Below are 22,541 nucleotides of genomic sequence, written 5' to 3'. Positions count from 1 at the left end.
CTCACTGTCCGACTCCACTGCCAGCTCCGCAGGCTGCTGGCGGACCACAACAAAAGGTTAGAAAAAGGCAAAGCCGGATGAATGAAGATAAACTTTATATTTATTTCAAATCCTTGGAAAATACATAGCTGCTACTTGTTGAGATGTACCTTCAACATTACATCCTCCCCCAGCCTCCCTTGAAGAACGGAGAGGAGAGGGAAGAAGGTGAGGTGAGGTGCAGAAAACCACATACCCCCTTGCATGAAATTAAGAGCCATCATTCAGCAGCCAGATGGAAGCACAGGCATAACTGCACTGTCTCCCGGGCGCTGTATCTTGCGAGCCATGAACACCAACCGGCTTCTCAGACTGATACCCAGGAGTTCATCAAAGCCACATCTGCTGTTGCTGCAGGTTCTTGGCAGCCAAAGTCCAACGCTCCAGCCACTGTTGCAAAGTGAAGCCATAGCGGAGCTCGTGAGGAAGAACAAGCTGTCCTGGCTGCTCCCACCTAGACAGAGATGGAACATAAAAGATGTACAAATGCGGCACACCTCCTGTCAGAGTGCGTACAAGCTTTTACTACGTGAGACAACCCAGGAGCAATAACAGCAAACAGAGGTTTGTAATAAATAGTGGTTTTATCTACAAAAAGATATATACTGTACATACACGTACTATAGGCAGAAATCAAACAAACAGCAAATTATAGCAGGGAAGAACACACGGCAAGCGAGACACCCAAACAGGGCTTCTTCTTATTATACAGGCTCTTAAAGGGATAACAGCCAAAAACCTTGCTGACTCATTCTCATCATTACATCAGTGCATCATTGCATCATCCTAGCAGATGGTCAGCTCTTAAAACACTACCCCTCTCTTGGACCAAGCTCTCAATACCTGCTAGGTAGGGTCCGTTCGCTTACCAGGTATCGATAACAGCTTGGATCTCAGGTCGACGCTTGAGGAGACATTGGCACTGATCCATTGTGCGTTGGATACAGGGCAGCAGCAAAAAGGCTTGTTTCTGATCGTGGGACTGCACCTCTCCCACCAAGGCTGGGGACAGAAAAGGAAAAGAGCTTAGCCATTATTCTGCTTTCCATTCGAGCAGGTCCAATGCTTGCAGACTGCCTGCTCTAGTCTCTGCAGTTTTCTCGGCAAGGTTTTTCGTTAGTGGTTTACCATTGCCTTCTGAATAGGGCTGAGAAGCAGTGATTGGCCCAAAGTCACCCAGCTGGATTTGTGCCTAAATTGAGACTAGAACTCACAAATCTTCTGGCTTCTAGCCTGATTGATGCCTTAACTCAGGGGTGTCAAACACAAGGCCGCATCCGGTCCGCAGGGTGCTTAGATCTGGCCTGCGGGACAGCTCTGGAAACAGCAAAGGACTAGCACATGGCGCTCCCGAGCTCGTTTTAGCTGGCAGAGGGCTGCAGGAGGCCGTCCCAGCTGAAAACGGATATCGGGAGCCCTTTTCGCTGGCAGAGCACTCGGGCCACCACAGGCGCCCCTAGATTGGCTCTCCATTTATTTTTACCCTAAGCTTAGAAGCAAGACTTGGAAGATAAATAAACAATAAAACAAAAGGAATAGGAAATAAACATGTTCAATAAAGCCAGCAGCATACTGGCTTGCTGGCTTTATTGTCTTCAATGTCAATGACAATTTGCATTTAAAAAATGCCTTAAAGGTACCGATAGAAGTGAATATTTGCAGCTCAGGGTTGAACTGTGGGGGTCCTTGGTGCTCTCTGAGCTTGGTGGTTTTCTGGCACTTGGTATCATCATCACTGCTAGCGTGGATGAAACATCTGCAAGAAAACCACCAAGCTCAGAGAGCACCAAGGACCCCACTAGCCTTAAAGGTCCTTTTTACATTACCCAAAAGGATGTATTTCATTTGGGAGTGCCATAGAATCAGAGGCGCTATCAAGAAAGCTCCATCCATAGTATCTCACAGCTGAACCTAAATAGCAAGAGCAATAGCACTTACGACTTATATACCGCTTCGCAGTGCTTTACAGTCTCTCACTAAGCAATTTACAGGGTCAGGCTATTGCCCCCAACAATCTGGGTCCTCATTTTACCCACCTCAGAAGGATGGAAGGCTGAGTCAATCTTGAGCCCGGTGAGATTCGAACTGCCAAATTGCAGGCAGCCAGCAGTCAGCAGAATTAGCCTGCAGTACTGCATTCTAACCACTGCGCCACCAAGGTTCAAGGCCCTGCTCACTGCAGGATACATTGTGGCTTGCCGTGTAATGAAAAACAACCCCAACCAGATCGGCAAAATATAAAGAGAATCAATACAAAATGTTTTATCGTTGGTATTTGGCACCTTCTAGATTGGCAAAAATATATCCAAATTTAAACCCCAACTGTTGGAAACGTAGACAAAACCAAGGTACCTTCTTTCATACATGGTGGTTATGCTCCGAAACAAAAAAATATTGGATGAAAATACATAGTTGGATGCAGGAAGTAAGAGATAGAATACACACCGGAATTGTTTCTTTTAGGAACAATGAAAAGGAATTATGAAAAAAAAAAAAAAAACGTATATCATCTTACGCATGACAACTGCGGCAAGACTGGCCTTTGCACAATGTTGGAGAAGCACAAATACACCTTCTGAAGACTTAGTAAGTAAAAAAAGTATTGGATTGCGATGAAATGGACAAATTGACGCTTGAATTGAAAGGACTGATGGACTCGGATTTTTATGTAATATGGGAGAAATGGTACAACTGGATTGAAAATAGAAAAATGGGGAAAAAAACAGACAAAATAGAATGGTAGATTTAGTAAAAATGTACAGAGTATAGGTGAACTGTAGTGTGATGATATGTAAATGGTCACAGTTATGCACAAGAAGTGAATAAGAATTGTTCAATTTGTGGAAACTCAATAAAACATTTAAAAAAAAAAAAAAAAAACAACCCCAAATGGAGATGAGGCGAAAGTACCACGCGTGGAGAAATATTATCAAACGTTCGCCTCTCAAGTGTAGCTTTTAGATTTGTGGGATAAAGGATAGGGGAAAGGGTCTCTTTTTCCTTACAGAGTGGGACAGGAAGAGAGAAAGATTGGAACTCTGAAGCAGGATTATGACCTCTGTGTTTTGTAAAACTTCCAACGAAAGCTCCTAGGGTCAGAAAGAAGAAGCAGGAACAGCCAAAAAAAAAAAAAAAAAAGGGAGAAATTTCCCTACCTGGTACATCGGGCTCTGGGGCACTCTCCAGCTGGTGCTGCAGGCTTCCCAAAGCTCTTTGCTTGGAGCTCAGTTGGGCACACAGGTAAGCAAGCATCTTCTTCAGATCAGCCACATGGAGAAGGAGCTGTTCGGGAGCCTAAAAGCGGGGAGATTAAGAAAGCAGAGACGCAGGAGTGAGAAAGCACACACAGATACCATATACGACAATGCACAGATTAAAGCAGAGGTCTTCAAACTTGGCAGCTTTAAGACTTGTGGACCTCAACTCTCAGAATTCTCCAGCCAGCATAGCATAGCTGGCTGGAGAATTCTGGGAGTTGAAGTCCATAAATCTTAAAGCTGCCAAGTTTGAAGACCTCTGGGTTAGAGGAATGTGAAGTGGGACACCAATTCAAAAAGAGGCAAGAAGTGACATTCTCCGCTTAGGAAACAAAAGCAATGAATGCAACATCGGAGGCTTCCAGTACGGCAATCGCCTTTACAGGAAAGGTTTTGTAACTGTGGTTCAGAGCGAGTTGAATACAGGTAATCCTCGACTTACAACACTTCATTCAAAGTTACAATGGTATCTGAATAAAGTGACTTATGACCCCCCCCCCTTTTCACTGTTAACAACCTTTATGAAAATGTATAAGATGGACGGGAGGGAGGGTGAAGAGAAGGGTCCCTAAAACAAATCCAAGTGAATTTCGTCTGTCTCATCTTTGTAGACGAATTCAGGAAATTAAACCAGAGAAGGCACACCCCTACCTTATAAAGGGGAAAGCTAACTCCATTGCAGACATTGAGAAAGGCCCGATTTTCAGAGAGTGCTGTCCGGCTTAAACGATGGATGGAAAGTTTGTGGGCTGGGATGCGTTCAGATCTGGAAGACCGTGACAAAAAGAAGAGTTTTTTTTCTCCCCCTGCAATTGAACCTACATCGTACGGACCATCGTTAAGTCATGCCAATCCTCCGTGTGTGAAAAGAAAAATCAAGCCTATTTTTATTAAAAAAAAATCTGGGACCAACAATGCTGCTGAAATTTTGCATCAGGGAAAGGCAAGTGCCAAGAAAGGTTAAAAAAAAATGATGTTCGGTCAACTTCATTTGTAGGAAATGACCCTCAGAGGGAGAAGAAAAAAACAGAATTATTTTACTGCTTTTTACGGAGAGCCCATCTGCTTTTCATCCTCCCTCACCAAATGGCAGCCACTTCCTCAAGCCATCCAAGTCATTTCTCCCAGCTGATTTATTTCTCAAAGGGGGGGGGGGAGGGGAAACAACGGGTAGTCACCTAGGGCTCTTTCGAGCTTTGGAAAAAAGGAAAGTCTCTGGAAAAAGGATTCAAAACATCCCCACCCCCACCCCGTCAGAGTTACACCCAGCCACACGGAGACGCCTGGAGATGACTCACCCAGCTATCTGACGGGTCAGCAGACAAGGCAGGGCGATGCTTTTGAAATGCTGGACCTCACGGCCTACCCTGTCGTGAAGCTGCTGGGTCTCCAGCTGCACCTGTTGCGCCTGAGGGAGCAGTTTTTTCTGTATGAAATCCTGGATCTGAAGGAGAGACGCTCCGTAAGTCAACTCAGTGGTGGTATTCAGCCGGTTCGAGCGAAGAATGTGGGTCCCGCCCCGGTGCTATGCCGTCCTATATAGCCACATTTTCGAGGCCGGGCACATGCGTGGAAGGTGCGCGCCGGGCACGGCAAACCGGTGGTAAAAAATATGTGAAAGCCACCTCTGAGTTAACGGGATTACGAATAAGCACAGAAATAATTTTCCGTGAAGCCCGTTTGCCAGTAATCCCACGTTTTTTTAGAAAGTGTTGTGGCTTCAGAACAGAAGGTGGTAATCCAGGATTTCTCAACCTTGGTTAACTTTTTAAGATGCGTGGACTTCAAGTCCCAGAATTCTCCAGCCAGCCATGAATTCTGGGAGTTGAAGTCCACGCATCTTAAAAGTTACCAAGGTTGGGAAACTATTGTAATTCTGTATGCTGCATCTTAATATCTCAAATCTTAAAGGAGTGAAACAGGGGATGAGCGAAGGCCTCTCTCTGACAGACGGGGCGAATGGCCAATCTCACCTCAGCCTGGTTCTTGCGAAGTTGGGATTTGAGAAACGAAGTGCCTTTGATAAGGACCCGAATATGTTGCTGTTTCTCATTCTGTGGGAGGAAAGCAGAGAAATAAACCCCCCTCGACGAACGATTGCATTCTCCATTCCCTCAATACCGGGAGTTTGACTAGGAGGAGTTTTTATCCTTTTTCCAAGTGCTTCCCTGACACAAACGGGTACGTATGCGTTCTTCAAACTTAAAATTGCTTTCAAAACTTAACAAGGCCAAAACTTGCGAGATGTTGATTTTTTTTTTTTTACGAGAGTCCACCCACTGAAAATGTTTGAAAAAGTCTGTTTTCAGTTTTAAAAGGGCCATTTAAAAAAAAAAAAAAAAGTAAATGATTGCTCAGGGAATGATATAAAACCACGAAATAAAACAACTGCCGACCTTGGACTTTGCCTAACAGTTTCCTGAACTTCAAGCTTGCTGACATGCTCCTGTTGGAGCCTGAATCTGCAGACGAGGATGAGCCGGAGCTGGAGCCAAGGAATATTGAGGGGGCGGCTTCGGAGGAACGTGGGGAGGAGCAGGATGAGGCAGCCCAAAGCCCCTCAGGATTGGAATGGATTGTTAGCAGGGAGGAAGTGGGGTGGGTGGGTGCAGGATGACCGAGAGAAGGTAAGCAGCGGACACAAGGAGCGACGGAACTCAGGCAATGAGCAAGGACCGCCCCCCTCTTGATCCCCAAGCACGGAGAATGGACAGACCCAGAGAATGGACAGACCCAATGACTCGGGATAGCACCCCACCCCTCTTCACAAGGCACACCTGGGGACTGAGATTGAAGGAGGAATGTGGGGAGGGGCGTTTGTTGGGAACAAACCACGGGTGCTATTCAGCAGGTTCTGGAGAACCGGCAGCGGACATTTTGAGTAGTTCGGAGAACCGGCAAATATCACCTCTGGCTGGCCCCAGAGTAGGGTGGGAATGGCGATTTTGCAACATCCTTCCCCTGCCACGCCCACAGAACCAGTAGTAAAAAAAATTGAATTCCGCCACTGGAACAAACACTGAATTTGTAGAATTTGGTGTGCTAGTACAGGCATTTGGAGTTTGCAGGACTGCTTGCTTCTTCCTTGCTTCATGGACTCATTTCCTGGTTCCTTTGCTTTGCTGGACTGGGCGCAGCCAGAGGCTGCCATGTTTTGTGTGTGTGTGTGTGTGTGTGCTTTGCTCTGGGACTTGCCAAGAACGTGGGAGCATTTGGGGGGGAAATTTGAAGCATTAAAGGGGAGTTTGAACCCTCAGCTGGCTGTGTGACCTTCGCGCCTTGTCCTGGGTCAGTGATGGCTAATCTTTTTGCCATCACGTGCCAGGAAGGGGGGGGCGGGGAAGGTTCGCGAGCATGCACGTGCCCACAACCATAATTCTATGCGCCCTGTCCTGCGCATGCATGCATGACCCTCCCTCCCCGCCCCCCGGCACACAATGGCACGGTAGGCCCGTTTTTCTTTCTCACCTTGCTCCAGATCCTCTCTATGCATCTGGGGAGGGCAAAAACAGCCTTCCCCACCTTCTCGGAGGCCCGAAACGGCCCGTTTCCCAACTTGCGGTTGGACAGGAAGTGACATTTTTTGTTGTCCCCAGCCTCCTGAGACTCCTAGAGAGGCTGCGCTGGCGTGCCAAGTGACATGGCTCCGTGTGCCACCTGTGGCACGTGTGCCATAGGTTCGCTATCACGGTCCTGGGTCATCACACCTGCCCTCCTCCTCCCTCCTGTTCCTTTCTCCTCCTTCTGCACACCTACCACCAAACGGCGGAAGTCCAAGATGCGCTGGCGTTTCGCCTGCAAGTTCTGCAGTTCTGCGTACCGGGCCTTCACGGCTTCTTCAAGTTCCTGGCATCCCTGCAGCAGCCCATCCCTGTATCCTCGCAACCTCACTGCCCGGAGCTCCAGCTCAAAGACCGTTCTGGATTGCGAGGGGAAAGGACTGAGTCAGCCCAACTTACAGATCCGGTTGTTTCAGTAGGCATTGGGGAATTAAGTACAGGCGGTCCTCGACTTACGACAGTTCGTTTAGTGACCGTTCAAAGTTACAACGGCGCTGGAGAAAGTGACTTACAACCGTTTTTCAGTTATGACCTTTCTAAGCATCCCCGTGATCGTGTGGTCAAAATTCAGATGCTCAGAAACTGGTTCACACTTATGGCCGTTGCTTTATTCCATGGTCGATCCCCTTTTGCAACTCCATCAATGGGGAGGCCAGATTCACTTAACAACCGTGTGGCTAACTTAATAACTGCAGTGATTCACTTAACAGAAAAAAAAAGGCAAATAAGGTCGTAAAATGGGACAAAACTCATGTAACAAATGTCTCGCTTAATGACAGAAATTTTGGGCTTGTGGTCGTAAGTCGAGGAACTATCACACTTGCGACTGGAATTTCCATTAGTATGATTTTTTTTTTCTTTTTGGCCTTGGTTGTTAAAGCATATCACTGCAATTGTTCAGTGAATCACACTTAATAATGAAGCTAATCTTAATTTAATTAATGAAGCAAAACTAATTTTGAATGAAAGGGAGCTCAGTTAAGCAGATCTGGCTTCCCCCACTGATTTTACTTGTGGGAAGCAGATTGGGAGGTTCGCAAATAGCTATTATTGGACCCTGGGACGCTGCAACAGTTGCTAAAAATGTGTCAGTTCCCAAGATCCCAAATTTTGATCATGGGGAGGTTGCAATGGCCATAAGCGTGAGGATGGTCGTGACTTATTTTCAGTTGCTGTTGTAGCTTCGAACAGTTGTAGGTTCAGGATTCCCTGACGGCCTGGCAGGCCACCCCAAAACTACCCTTACCCAGTCATGGAATAGAATAACAAAGTTGGAAGGGACCTTGGAGGTCTTCTAGTCCAACCCCCTGCTTAGGCAGGAAACCCTACACCACTTCAGACAAATGGTTATCCAACATCTTCTTAAAAACTTCCCGTGTTGGAGCATTCACAACTTCTGGAAGCGAGTTGTTCCACTGATTAATTGTTCTAACTGTCAGGGAATTTCTCCTTAGTTCTAAGTTGCTCCTTGATAAGCTTCCATCTCTTCTTGTCCTGCCTTCAGGTGCTTTGGAGAATAGCTTGACTCGCTCTTCTTTGTGACTATCGTGTCATCCCTAGCCCTTCTTTTCATCAGACTAGACATACCCAGTTCCAGCAACAAAAATGCAAATCTCGTTCACCATCATCAACTTCATTTAATGACCCCATAATCCCTTGCGGGGTGGAGTCTGGGCAACTGAATGGAGTTAGCAGAGTGATTTAATGGCCGGATGCCTTTCGTGTCGCCAATGCAGAGTTTTGTTCAGCAGATATATTCTCAGTGTGCCCAGAGAGAGAAATATCTGCCTCTACCTAGGATCGAACTCACAGCCACCTGGTTGTGAGGCGAGAGCTCCACCTCTAGGCCATCGCACCACTCCTTATCATCATTCCCTCGTCAGAAGCCTATTCTGGAAGAGTCTTACCTGGCCAGGATGGAGCGCTCCGATCCGTCAGACAGGAGACCGTGCATCTCTTTAACTAGGGCTTCAAGACGTGGCAGCAGGCCTTTCTCTTCAGCATGTAGGGGAATCTGCTGCACACAGAGCATCTCGCATTTGCTCCAGCCCTCCTGTCCCATGCAAAGAAGAGAGACCAAGATGAGAATTTTTCCCTATATAAAGGTAAAGGTTCCCCTCGCACATATGTGCTAGTCGTTCCCGACTCTAGGGGGCGGTGCTCATCTCCGTTTCAAAGCTGAAGAGCCAGCGCTGTCCAAAGACATCTCCGTGGTCATGTGACTGGCAGGACTCAACGCCAAAGGCGCACGGAACGCTGTTCCCTTCCCACCAAAGGTGGTCCCTATTTTTCTATTTGCATTTTTTACGTGCTTTCGAACTGCTAGGTTGGCAGAAGCTGGGACAAGTAACGGGAGCTCACCCCGTCACGTGGCACTAGGGATTCGAACCGCTGAGCTGCCGACCTTTCGATCGACAAGCTCAGCATCTTAGCCACTGAGCCACTATGTCCCTTTTCCCCCGTATAGTGTACAGGAAATCCACCAGGTGAATTCAATCAGAATGCTCCGCCCAGAAACAAGCTGATGTAAACCTCACTGGAGCTGCTCTGGCTGTGAAATGAACTGTTCTAATGGCAAAAACGGACTTTTGGAAAAATATGTTTTGAGATCCGATTTATTCACCTGGATAAGAACCCGGACAGAAGGTAGCTTGTCTGCAGAATCCGAGACGTCTTGCAGGTGTGTGCTGTCGTAACGGAACCTAAGAAGAGGGCAGAATGAGGCTCACAGATTTTACATGCCGATGGGAAACCCGGCACCAAGTTTTATTTATTTATGAAATTTAATATGCCACCTATCTCACTGAAGTAACAACTCTGGGCTTCCACATCCACAAATGGCAGCTGGGCTAAGAGATGTATGCATCTTGCCCAAAGGCATCTAGTAAATTCTAAGATTAGGAGTTGAATCCAAGTCCTCTTTTGCATTTGAGCATGCAATTAGGGACTGGAAAGGAGAAAGGGAAAGAGGAAAGACATAGAAAAAGAAGGGAAGAGTGGAAGAGATCAAGGAAGGAAAAAGAAGGAAAGAGGGGAAGGAAGTAGAAAGGAGAATGAAGAGGGAAGAAAAAAAAAGGGAGGGAGGGAGGGGATTATGAGAGTGAGGATCTGAGGGAAGTCCTGCCTTAGCATTTGGCCACCACAGGTGCCTCCAACACAAGTAATGTTGAGCAGGCCACGCCCCCCCTCGGTTACCCCCGCCCTGCTCCCCCAAGGTCAAACACAACCCTGATGTGTTTGTCAATGAAATCGAGTTTGACACCCCTGATCTAGTGGGTTTCATATCGTTATTTCTACATTTTTACATCCAGAAATAATTTTTAATATGGTAAATATCAACAAATGTAACCCATACAAGCAAAAGCTCTTTTGGCGTCTTCCATCATTTTAAAAGTGGGAAGGGCTTCCAAGAACAAAGAAACCTTTGGGCAAAGTTTTACCTAGCAGCAATACTTTCGTGAGTGGGAGCTGGCTTGGTGGCATGAAAAACTTCCCACAATTCCCCTAGAGCTTTGGGAGTGGCCTAAGGCATTTGGGGAAATCTCACTGGTCCTAAGTCAGCCAGCCGAAAATGGAAAGTATTATGTGCATGTTAATCATAATGTCAACTTGCAAAGCTTTCAAGTTGCCATGAGCAGGAGGGAGGGAGAACTGAAGTGAATTCCATACATTCTTTCTGACCACAATCAGAAGGAGGGTGTTAGGTTTCACAGCCAGCCAAAGTGGTTAATTGGAGAATGTGATTTATGACATGGCCAGAGAGGAGGGGAGAGATAGGGTCATAGGGGAACGTGAATCTACGTAGGATCAGTCCTAACTGCATCCGAGTATTGCCGGAATGGTGCTCCTAATAAATGAATATATTTCCTTTGAAGTTTGGATCATGGCTCATGAATTAATTAGGGCATCTTTCGGAAACTTGACACATGACTTCAAAAGCAATTCCATGAGGATGCTGAATAGTCTTGCTAGCAATGGAGATGCCTGCAGTTTTACCCTGGGAAGGACACCATCATCAAGTCCTTCTTAGCCAAAGGTCAGGACCTACTTGAGAGCGGCCACATCTTGGGAGATGTTGATCTTGTCCGTCACCTCCTGCAGCTTCATTGTGTTCTGACGGGCCAAGTGCTCCAGAGCTGAAAGGATATGGGCAGGAGGATGGGTACCGACAACTTTCTGTAGGAAGATGCAAAACAATAGCTGAGATATTGTCCTTCATCCGACCTCTATGCCGAACCTTTATTGCTTGCAGCTAGCAATATCCAATGTCTGGACTAAAGAGCCATGGTGGCCCAGTGGTTAGAGTGCAGTACTGCAGGCTACTTCTGCTGACTGCCGGCTGCCTGCAATTTGGCAGTTCAAATCTCACCAGGCTCAAGGTTGACTCAGCCTTCCATCTTTCCGAGGTGGGTAAAATGAGGACCCAGATTGTTGGGGGCAAGAGGCTGACTCTGTAAACCGCTTAGAGAGGGCTGTAAAACACTGTGAAGTGGTATATAAGTCTAACTGCTATAGACTGCTTGTGCAAGTTGAGTTGCATGCTCACGCATGTGCGCCTGCCAGACGCTCACATGGCCCAGTTTTGAACAGGCCATGGCCCAGTAGTGGGCTGTGGCCCAGAGTTTGAGGACCCCAATAGAGCAGATCTTACAAGTATGGGTTACCAAGAGATCAAATGCAACCCCCCGAGTGGACCGGGTTAAAAATGTGGATTTTTTTTTGTCTGTAGCATAAAATAATCACCTTGATCCCTGCAGAGATTTATGGCTATTATTATATCATTGTGGTTTATCATTATGTATTCTTCTTGTGTTGGATTTTAATCTTGTATTTGCTACTCAGAATATTTCCGACTCTCAGAATTCCCCCACCAGTCTTTAATTCTGAGAGCTGAAGTCCACCCATTTTTCAAGATGCCAACTTTGAGAAGTACAGATATAAATGTTTCTGCTGTATCCAGCAGCCTTGCTATTGTCCAGTTAAGCATTCTACTTTTCTTAAGGAAGGCGTAAAGAGCATCTCCAAGGCTAAAAGTGATTGTTTACCAGTGCTGTGTACTGCAGTGCTTTAGGTTCTCTTTATCTGACTGAACTACAGCTCCCAGCAGCCCCAGCCAAAGGGACCTGGGAACAATGTCTGTAAGGCATCAGTTTTCCCCACTCTTGCTCCAGTATGCTAGTCTGCCTTACCTCCACGGTGCTCAGCCACTGTTGGTAAGTAATATTCATCTCTTCCTCATTTGTCTCTCTGCCAGGAAAAAGCAAAGAAACACATGATAGGATAGGATAGGATAGGATAGGATAGGATAGGATAGGATAGGATAGGATAGGATAGGATAGGATAGGATAGGATAGGATAGGATATATGGTGGATGTGCCCAGAAGCTAGAAATTACTGGAATAAAATTAAGATATAGTGGGAAGAAATGATTCAACAACATATTGACTTAAAACCTGAGCTATTCCTATTGGGTATCCTTCCAGAGAAAATTAGTAAAGAAAATATATATCTGATTATACATGTAATAACTGCAGCAAGGATAGTATTTGCGCAAAGATGGAAAGCAGGGAAAATCCCTTCGGAAGGAAAACTGATTTTAAAAAAAATAGATTGTGCAGAAATGAATAGACTAACCTTGAAAATTAAAGAAAGAGAAGACACAGCATATTTTAAGATATGGGGACAATTTTATCATTGGTTAGAAAATAGATATGGACAAATAATTTAATAATTAAATAAGACAATGATATAATAAAAATATTGTATTGTAAGAGGGATGTTTTTTTAAAAAAAAGGGAAGAAAAGAGGAGTAACAAGAGGAAGAAGTTACTGAAGAAACACTGAGAGGACACACAGAATGACTGATGTATTATGTGTTTGTTTGTGTATAAAACAATAAAAAACTTTTTACAAAATAATAATAATAATAATAATAGACTAGACTAGACTAGACTAACAGAGTTGGAAGGGATATCGGAAGTCTTTTAGTCCAACTCCCTGCTTAGGCAGGAAACCCTACACCACATCAGAACTCTAAAGAGGAAGCTAGTGTGTGGGTGTGTTCACACATGACATTAGACCTGTCTTGTTTTCTAAGCCAAAGGCACCATTTGCAGAAAGGTGAGAGGAAGGGGCCTTACGGAGAGCTCCCAGAGATGCTGTTTTCAAAGAGAGTCTTCAGGAATTGGAAACGCAGCTGGCAGCTTTCCTGGACATCCCTCTAGGGGAAAGAAAAGGCATAAAACCTGGGTTGAGCCTTTTATACAATCTGTTTATCTTTCACTTTTCCATTCTTTTAGACTTTACTTTTTTTTGCGGTTGTTAACCAGCGCAAGAAAGTTGGTATTCAAATATTCAAAATACCTGTGTTGCCTGCATCTTAAACTGAAGGGCCACCATTTGCACAGACTCATCCCCTGCGCCTGTCTTCAAACAGGGAAGGAACACAGGGCAGAAAACATCCTGCAGCCAAGAAGGCTCCACACCCATTTGCACCACTCAGGTGACCCTGAGGATACAGACAAACCTCCAAGTGGCCTCAACGACTCTCTAAAAATGTCTACGGAGGTTCTCAGTCATCCAGGTCATGGTTGTCCCAACGGTGCTTTTTTCAAGAGGCACCTGGATGCCACTGTACTACTACTACTACTACTACTACTACTACTACTTCTTCTTCTTCTTCTTCTTCTTCTTCTTCTTCTTCTTCTTCTTCTTCTTCTTCTTCTTCTTCTTCTTCTTCTTCTTCTTCTTCTTCTTCTTCTTCTTCTTCTTCTTCTTCTTCTTCTTCTTTTTTCTTCTCCTCCTCCTCCTCCTCCAAGAAGCTTCTTAAGGAGGCCATCTATGTCAAAATTGTACAGCCCTCTCTCAACAGAGGGGGAGGGACAGGACATCATTTCTCTCCAATCTACAACACAGTCCTTGCAACAGTTCCAAGAAGGCTCCACACCAATTTGCACCACTCAGGTGAGCCTGATGACACAGATAAACCTCCAGGTGACCTTAACGACCTGCAAAAAGAATGCAAATGACCAGCTGTCTGCAAGGAGGATACATCCTTCCATTCTCCACCATCCAGTCAGAGCTGAAGCAGCTTCTTGGATGAGAAACGAAATGCCTTCAAAGAAAAAACAAAAAAGTCCAGTTGCCTCTTGAAAATGGCACCTTTGGGACGACTCTCTAAAAAGAATGCAAATGACCATCTGTCGGCAAGGAATATAAGTCCTTCCATTCCCCACTACCATCCAGTCAGAGCTGAAGAAGCTTCTTGGATGAGAAGCGAAACGTCTTCAAAGGAAAAACAAGAAAGTCCAGTTGCCTCCCGAAAAAGCATCTTTGGGTCAGAGGAAGACGCCAAAAGTCAGGTGGAAGCAGCAGGGGCAGCAGTGTCCAAAAAATGCAGAGATGGCGAAGGGGCAGTTGAAGCATATCCTGTAGTTATTAAATATTGGCGCAGGGGTGCTGCAATGGCCCTAACTTCGAGGACTGGGCACCAAATACCATTAATGTAGTGCAACTTTAAATGATCGCTGAACTTCTTCCCAAAACTGTGGACCCCCGAAGTATAACTTAAAGCCTTTCTCTCTCTCTTTTTTTTCCTCACCAAGACTTCAGGCTCCAAGATGGGGAACCGAGGCTCTGGATGTCTGCCACCAAAAGCCACGACCGTCTTGGCTTTCCTAAAAGAAAACCACAAGAGAGTTTTAGATGGACCTCTGCTTCCCACGCTTGAAGGCCACAGAGATTCTTCCCCAGGCCAGCTGGCTGAAAAGAGATCAGCTTGGTTCACACATTGTGCTAATTCATAATAGTTCAGAACCGGTTTAGCGAATTTGGTGTCTTCCAGAAATATGGACTTCTACTCCCATAATGCTAATGTCAGGGTTCCTAGGAACACCCCCAACGGAAGAAAACTCCAAGGCTTGAGTTTCCTCAAAGTTCCATTTTATTAGAGATGTCATATTGGCACATCTGGGAAAACCCAAATCTGAAAGCTTCCAGGTTTTCCCCACCCAAAGGAAAGTTCAAGTCCCTGCCCAGCACCTACATGTCCATCACATGGTCCCATTAAAGCACCATCCCAACTGGAGATGCCTCCCAGTCACACCACTTTAGGTGTAGGGCAAGATGTCCTTGACTCTCTGAGAAAGGAATGTTATTATGACTACATATCACCCATGCTCCATACAATCCCCCCTCCCAGTTTCTCACAGTAGTAAACGTGGCAGGCCTGAAGATCCAACGAAAAAGATGGCTTCCAGGCCTGACAGCCTTAATCATTCTAGGATTCCACCCTTCTGGAAATTACCACCTAGGGAAGGCTGCCTTAGCATATCACATGAATCCAGTGTATTGTGTCTACTCATTAATCCATGGTTAATCAAGCCAGAGTTTAGTACATGTGACCAGGGGTGAAATGCTCCCGGTTTGGACCGGATCGCCCGATCCAGTAGCGATGGAGGCGGGTGGTTCGGAGAACCGGTATCAAAAATCCCTGCCCCCCCCCCATGCCCAGCTGAGCCGCACAATCATCAGAGGCTTTTTGTTTAACTTTTAAAAGCATTTTTTCTACAACCTCTTCGGCCAAAAATGCTTTTAAAAGTAATAAAAAAAAAAAAAAAGCCTGATGTTCACGCGGCTCAGCTGGGATCTTCAAAGGCTTTTAAAAGAAAAAAAACCCTTTTTTTCTTTTAAATGCCCCTGACGATCCAAGCTGAGTTGCCTGATCGTCAGAGGCATTTAAAAGAAAAAAAAAGCCTCTGCCGATCAGGCAACTCAGCTGGGATCGTCAGAGCCTTTTGAAAGCATTTTTTTACAACCTCTTCGCTGAAGAGGTTGTAGAAAAAATGCTTTTAAAAGTAAATAAAAAATAAAAAAATTGGCCACGCCCTCCCAGTCACATTACCCCAAGCCACGCCCATAGAACAGGTAGTAACAAATTTTAGATTTCACCACTGCATGTGACCCAAAATCACCCTTTCTTCCTCCATCACACTAGCGCTCCACCAGCTAGGAACCTGCCGGATCCCCTCTTGCCAAGGAGGTAGAGGGATCTAGAAAGTGAGCCCGTACTTCTCCATCTCTTCCAACTGCTCCAAACGTCCCTTGACCTGGGCACCTTTCTTCTGCAGCTGCTGGCGTTCTCCCGTGACCCGTGTGGAGTAGGCCTTCAGGAGCAAACTGCGTCGTTTGGCATCCCAGATCTGAGTCGTTTCCAGGGTGACCTCTAGATGCCAAGGAGAACAATATGTTGCAAATCAGGGTGTGTGCAAACGTGAACAGCTGAGCCTACAGCAGAGGCTCACTTGTTTCTATGGGACGTGTTTCGATGGCTGGGATTCAGCCAAGGGGGCTTATAATCACAGCCCAACCGTCCTCCGAGGAGTTTCGTGATGGAATCAAAAGTGGGTTTTTTTTTTTGCTGTTTGCTCTCAACTCACCGCTGGCTACGAACTCACGCTGTGCCAATTCTATCTGAAGGTCCAATTGCTGATCTTCTTCCTTCAAGCGAGAGATGGCCTGGATTAGATGCTTGCGACGTTCTTTATCCGATTCAGAGGCACTGGGCTTGACCTGAGAAGAAAGATCAAACTGCAACGTTACCAAGAAGGCCCCACTATCCATCTTTTAGCTCTTGCTTCCTATTTGAGCAAGGTCATAGAATTATCCCTCCTGTTCCTTCTTTCAGAGGTCCAAAGTTGGAAGCCCATGCTTGCTGCGATGGCCATAGTTGACACTTCCATCTTCCCTGAGTCTTCATGCCACCCGGTTTTGGGTCCACGTTCAGGGCTCAGGACCCTGGACAGCACCCCGGTATCCAGGGAGCTGATGGATTTTTAAAGCAGATTTTGGTTAATGTCAGGGTTCCAAGTAACACCCCCAACAAAAGAAAACTACGAGGCTTGAGTTTCCTCAAAGTTCCATTTTATTAGAGATGTCATATTGGCACATCTGGGAAAATCCGAATCTGAAAGCTTCCAGGTTTTCCCCACCCAAAGGAAAGTTCAAGTCCCTTCTCCTGCAACCACATGTCCATCACATGGTCCCATCAAAGCACCGTCCCAACTGGAGAGGCCTCCCAGTTCCAGCCATCCAGGTGCAGGGCAAGATGTCCTTGACTCTCTGAGAAAGGAATGTTATTTATGACTATACTAGCTGGATACCCATGCTTCGCTACAAAACTATATGATGGGGCTTGACAAATTGATAGTTACAGCATGAAACTTAATGAGTAGTTACAATAGGCCTCTCTTCTACCCTTCTCTCCCTCAGCCTTGCACCAGAGGCCTCTCCTATCTTATCCCCTTCTCTCCCTCAGGCTGGCCCCATTGATCCACTCCTATCCCCTTCTCTCCCTCAGCCTTGCCCCACAGAAGTCTATCTTATTCTATCCCCCTTCTCTCCCCCAGCCTTGCCCCACATGTCTATCACATGGTCCAATCAGGAGCCTGAGTGGCGCAGCAGACTAATGCTACTGTTAAAGGTAGTATTTAGCTGCCAGCTGCCTGAAATTACTGCGAGTTCAATTTTCACCAGGCTCAAGGTTGACTCAGCCTTCCATCCTTTCTAAGGTAGGTAAAATGAGGACCCAGTTTGTGGGGGCAATAAGCTGACTTTGTATAAAATATACAAAAGTATGAAGGCTATTGCTTAACGCATTGTAAACTGCTCTGAGTCTCCGGAGAAGGGCGGCATATAAATCAAATAAAAAAAAAAAAAATCAAAGCACCATCCCAACTGGAGATGCCTCCCAGTTCCAGCCCTCCAGGTGCAGAGCAAGATGTCCTTGACTCTCTTGAGAAAGGAATGTTATTATGACTATATATCACCCATGCTCCACACAATCCTCTCCTCCCAGTTTCCCACAGTAGTAAATATGGCAGGCCTGAAGGCCCAATGCAAAAGGTGGCTTCCAGGCCTGACAGTAATTCTCTTTGGAGGACCAGAAAAGTTCTTGCAGAACCTTTCACAGAAGACAGCCCATGTCATCCACACCTGTTTACAGTAGCTGTCAACAGTTCTGAGACAGGGATCTTTCCAAATGGTGGAAGCCATATCCTTGACTCTCCTGCTATTGCTGGATTCCAACTGCCGCCAGCTGAAGGTTGATGGAGGACATAGTAGTCTAACATCAAGAGAGCCACACTCCCCCCACCTTTAGCCCAAACCTTTGGAGACAAAGCAAAATTTTCACCTCGTTTTGTTCTTACTCACCTCGCCCTTTTCCATCTGCTGATACCTATGTGACAAAAAATAGGATCAAGGACACAAATCTTTAACTTGTTTGGAAATCCTTTGGGATCTCTTTCTCTTTCCACCATTAGCAGCAGCAGATTTAAACAATCGAGGTGTTCTAAGACTCTATTGTTCTTGCAATACTTTTCATTGTTTTGCTCCAACCAATGGGAAGTATTGGGGGAGAAATAATCATGATAGTTGAGGGTTTCAGGGTTAACCTCTCAAGCCCATGAAGGGAACGAGAGACAAAAACTGGACTCTATTCAGAAAAAGGGTTAAGGAAAGGATACCACAGTAAGTTCCCACGAATCTTCTTGACGGTCCTGCAAGACAAGCAAGATGAAAGGGTTCAACAGAGCACAGGATATACCCTTGAAAAATGTGCTTAAGGTGCAGAATAATATGGGTCAAACTAACAGAAGTCATCCTCAGTGCAAAGAATGTTGTGCTGGAGTGCTATCTACTGTATTTTTCGGACTATAAGATGCACCGAAGTATAAGACGCACCAAGATTTCGAAGAGGTAAACAAGAAAAAAAAGTTTCTGCCCTCCTCGGCCCCCAGGAGCACTCTGTAGGCATCCCAAACCCTCTGTGTGTCCCATTTTACGAAAAATGGGCCCATTTTCCGTAAAAATTGGATGCACAGAAGGTTTGGGAGGCCTGCAAAGTGCTCCTGGGGGCTGGGGAGGGCAAAATCACCTCCGTTTTTGCGAAAAACGGGCCCATTTTTGGCCTCCCAAATCCCTCACGAGTCACATTTTTGCCCTCCCCAACCCTCAGGTCTCCCCAACCCTCTGCGCATCCTGTTTTTTGCGAAAATTGGGTCTGTTTTTCACAAAAACAGGACACGTGTGGCAGGGTTTCTTGAGGCCAAAAATAGCTGTATTCGGTGTATAAGACGCACCAACATTTCCACCCTCTTTTAGGGGGAAAAAGTGTGTCTTATACTCCAAAAAGTACGGTATATACTTGGAAAACAAAGGGAAAGTGACACTGTGGCTGGATTTACATATCAGGCTAGACTACGCTAATGCTCAATTTGTGGTTGAATTAAATTGAATTAAAAAAGGAAACAACAAAGGAATGGAAACGAGGGGAGGAGTAGAGAGGGGAAAGTAGGGTAGTTGGGAGGTGAGAAGAAGAGAAAAGAAGAATGGGAAAAGGAGAGGAAGAAGGAAGGGGAAAGAAGAACAGGAGAGAGGGTAAGAAGGGGAGGAAGAAGAGAGGAGAGGGGAAAGAGGAAAGAAAGTAGGAAAGGAAAGAAGAGGAGGAATGAGGAAAGAAGAAAGAAAGAAGGAGAAAGAAGGGAAGGGAAGAAGGAAAGGTTGTAGTAAGACAAAAGAAGGAAATGGTAAAAGAGCAGACCCAAACAAATAATTAATTAATTACCTAATGGGAGTTAAAGAAGATGAACGAACAATGTATAAGGATGGATAAAAGACTGTATATTTAAACATGTTGATGAAAAATAAAAATATTTTTTTTTTCAAAAAAGAAAAGAAAAGAAACTTTGAAAGGTCACCAAATGAGCTCTTGTAAGTCAAGGACTACCTGTATCCGATCTCCATCTTTGTATCCCTACCTCTGATGATGAACGTGGCGGATGATATATTTCCAGATGTCAGCACACTGACCTGAGCACATCCTGGGAGGGGTGAAGAATGAGAGGAAGAAGTAAAAATCCATGATGTTGATAATTATATCATACAAGTTCACATATTTCTCAAAATATTTCCATATGTGAACTCCAAGCTATTAGAACTATACCTATAATCCTATCCTGAAACAGTATTGATATTGCTGTCTGTTAACTTTATTTACTACTAATTAATTATTTGGATTAAATTATGATTTTATTGTACTTGTTTCTTAACTTGTGTTCGCCGCCCTGAGTCCTTCAGGAGAATGGAGGCATATAATACATGTAATAAATAAATAAATAAACTATGCTGCAAACCAGCATCTGCATTTCCTGCGTTGGATGAGGAGAGTACATGTTTCTCCTTCTATCCTGGCCACTTTTTACAGAGGCAAGATTGAGAGCGTTTTTTAATAAACCACATCACTGTTTGGTTTGGTGGCAGCAGTGCCTCAGATAGAAAGTCCATACAGAGAGTGGTGAGGAAAGCCGAGAAGATCATAGGAAAGTCACTTCCTGGTATTCAGGATGCTGCTTATAAGCGCTATGTGCTTAGCCCTCAAAGCATTGTTAAGAGACCCCCACACACACACACACTTCACGGTCTGTTTCTGTTGCTCCACTCTGGGAGGAGATTTCAAAGTATTTGTAGCAGAACTATCTGATTCTGTAACAGCCTTGTTCCCTATGCCATCCGTCTGGTAAACTCGCAAGATTTGTTTTTCTCGCCACGTGCATGTATACATATGAACTAGACTGTGTTGTTTCTCTGTGCCATATCATATATGTGGATATATGCATAATTTTGTACTTATTTATTTTGTCATGGTTTATGTAGTGTATATTGGAAGTGACCCTTTCGAGAGCTGCATGCAACAAAATGTCATTCTAATGCATAATTTTGTATATATTTATTTTGTCATGGTTTATGTAGTGTATATTGGAAGTGACTCTTTGAGAGCTGCATGCAACGAAATTTCATTCTAATGCGTAATTTTGTATATATTTATTTTGTCATGAGCTGCATGCAGCAAAATTTCATTCTAATGCATAATTTTGTATTTATTTATTTAGTCATGGTTTATGTAGTGTACATTGGAAGGGGTGACCCTTTGAGAGCTGCATGCAGCGAAATGTCATTCTAACGTTATGCCGATTAGTGTAATATTCAAAACCACAATAAAGTTATTCTAAGTTCTAAAACTGCATGACCAACGGTATATAAGAAACGGATTCGTCATTTGCAATCGAGGGCCAATTATTTTTAATTAATAATTTAATAACAATTATTAAAAATAATAGTTCAGTCATCTAGCTGACTGGCTAGGTGGCTCAGTGGCTAAGACGCTAAGAGCCTGTCGATCAGAAAGGTCGGCAGTTCGAATCCCTAGTACAGGTCTCCTGCGTGAGCAGGGGAGGGGTTGGACTAGATGACCTCCGAGGTACCTTCCAACTCTTGTTACTGTTGCTGTTAAACCCATAGTAAGGTGCAAGCGAACATAGCCCTGGTAGGAGAGGAGCGTCCCACCCTCTCTAGCCCAGTCTTGCAATGCTTGGTATAGGTTTATTCTCACTACACTAGACTGGGGAAGAGCAACTTTGCACATGCTCAGAAACACTCTCGCCCCCTTCCCACCCACCTGCGCGCGTCTCTCTCGGAGGGAACTTTGCCCGGAGGAAGCTTCATCTCTTCAGCCGCCCAGCGCCTGAGGTCCTGAGCCAGCGATGCCCCCGTCTTCCCCGCCCTCCTCGCCGCCGCATTCTCCCCGCTCGCCATCGCCCGAAAACCCGCCTCAAACTCCGGCGCCCTTCGAGACGGACTCCGCCTCCCGCAGAGCACGCTGGGAAATTCTCTCCTCCCGTCCCCATCCCGCGCGCGGGGCTTTCCTGAGGCATTTTTATGTTGAAGGCCCTTCGCGATGCCCTATGGGACGTGTAGTTTGTTGGCTACCGGCGGCTAGGCTGAAGACCCAAGAGGGAGGGAGGGGGAGGGAGGTGGAGTTAACAGCTGTCATTGAGCAACGGCTGTTTCCGCGGGGGGCGACGGGAGTTGTGGTCCAAGAGCCTGTGGAGGGGAAAAAAAAATCTCTTGGAAAGTCCCATAGGGAGAAGACGTTGGACTCTTGCAATTGGATTGTGTTTTTTTATTATTATTATTTGCGCCTGAGAGTTGCAATAAACGGAGCAAAGTGTTTGTCAAATTAAAAGAAACTATGGTTTAAAAAAGTAATAAAGCTAAGCCGCTTAAGTCTCTTAAGTGCAGGGGTCTCGAACCTTAGGCATTTTAAGACTTGTGGACGTCAACTCCAAGAATTCCCCAGCCAGCCATGCTGTGGACTTCAGTCTCTTAAATGTAGGGGTCTCCAACCTTGGGCACTTGAAGACTTGTGGACTTCAACTCCCAGAATTCCCCAGCCAGCCATGCTGTGGACTTCAGTCTCTTAAATGTAGGGGTCTCCAACCTTGGACACTTTAAGACTTGTGGGCTTCAACTCCCAGAATTCCCCAGCCAAACATGCTGTGGACTTCAGTCTCTTAAATGTAGGGGTCTCCAACCTTGGGCACTTTAAGACTTGTGGACGTCAACTCCCAGAATTCCCCAGCCAGCCATGCTGTGGACTTCAATCTCTTAAATGTAGGGGTCTCCAACCTTGGGCACTTTAAGACTTGTGGACGTCAACTCCCAGAATTCCCCAGCCAGCCATGCTGTGGATTACAGTCTCTTAAATGTAGGAGTCTCCAACCTTGGGCACTTTAAGACTTGTGGACGTCAACTCCCAGAATTCCCCAGCCAGCCATGCTGTGGACTT

The 22,541-nt window shown here is 45.5% G+C and overlaps 1 protein-coding gene across 1 annotated transcript; it reads right to left on the bottom strand.

Moving 5' to 3' along the window:
• Positions 1-106: 106 nt before the first annotated feature.
• HAUS5 (HAUS augmin like complex subunit 5) lies at positions 107-21,523 on the bottom strand. The gene is made up of 19 exons (XM_070949647.1): positions 21,372-21,523; positions 19,675-19,737; positions 18,382-18,414; positions 18,068-18,092; positions 16,294-16,426; positions 15,926-16,079; positions 14,457-14,532; positions 12,997-13,076; positions 12,046-12,103; positions 10,905-11,032; positions 9,480-9,558; positions 8,764-8,909; positions 7,053-7,215; positions 5,270-5,350; positions 4,595-4,740; positions 3,948-4,062; positions 3,195-3,333; positions 909-1,041; positions 107-493 (listed from the first exon to the last, which is right to left on the bottom strand). Exons 1-19 carry the CDS (start codon positions 21,506-21,508, stop codon positions 370-372), a joined length of 2,013 nt encoding a protein of 670 aa, XP_070805748.1. The 5' UTR covers positions 21,509-21,523; the 3' UTR covers positions 107-369.
• Positions 21,524-22,541: the final 1,018 nt, after the last annotated feature.

The sequence above is a fragment of the Pituophis catenifer genome, unplaced genomic scaffold (genome assembly GCF_029215685.1).
Source record: "Pituophis catenifer annectens isolate HBS135680 unplaced genomic scaffold, rPitCat1.0.hap2 SCAF_9, whole genome shotgun sequence".
Taxonomy (NCBI): Eukaryota; Metazoa; Chordata; class Lepidosauria; order Squamata; family Colubridae; genus Pituophis; species Pituophis catenifer.
The sequence above is the reverse complement of the archived record's forward strand: the minus strand, read 5'-3'. Positions and strand labels throughout refer to the sequence as shown.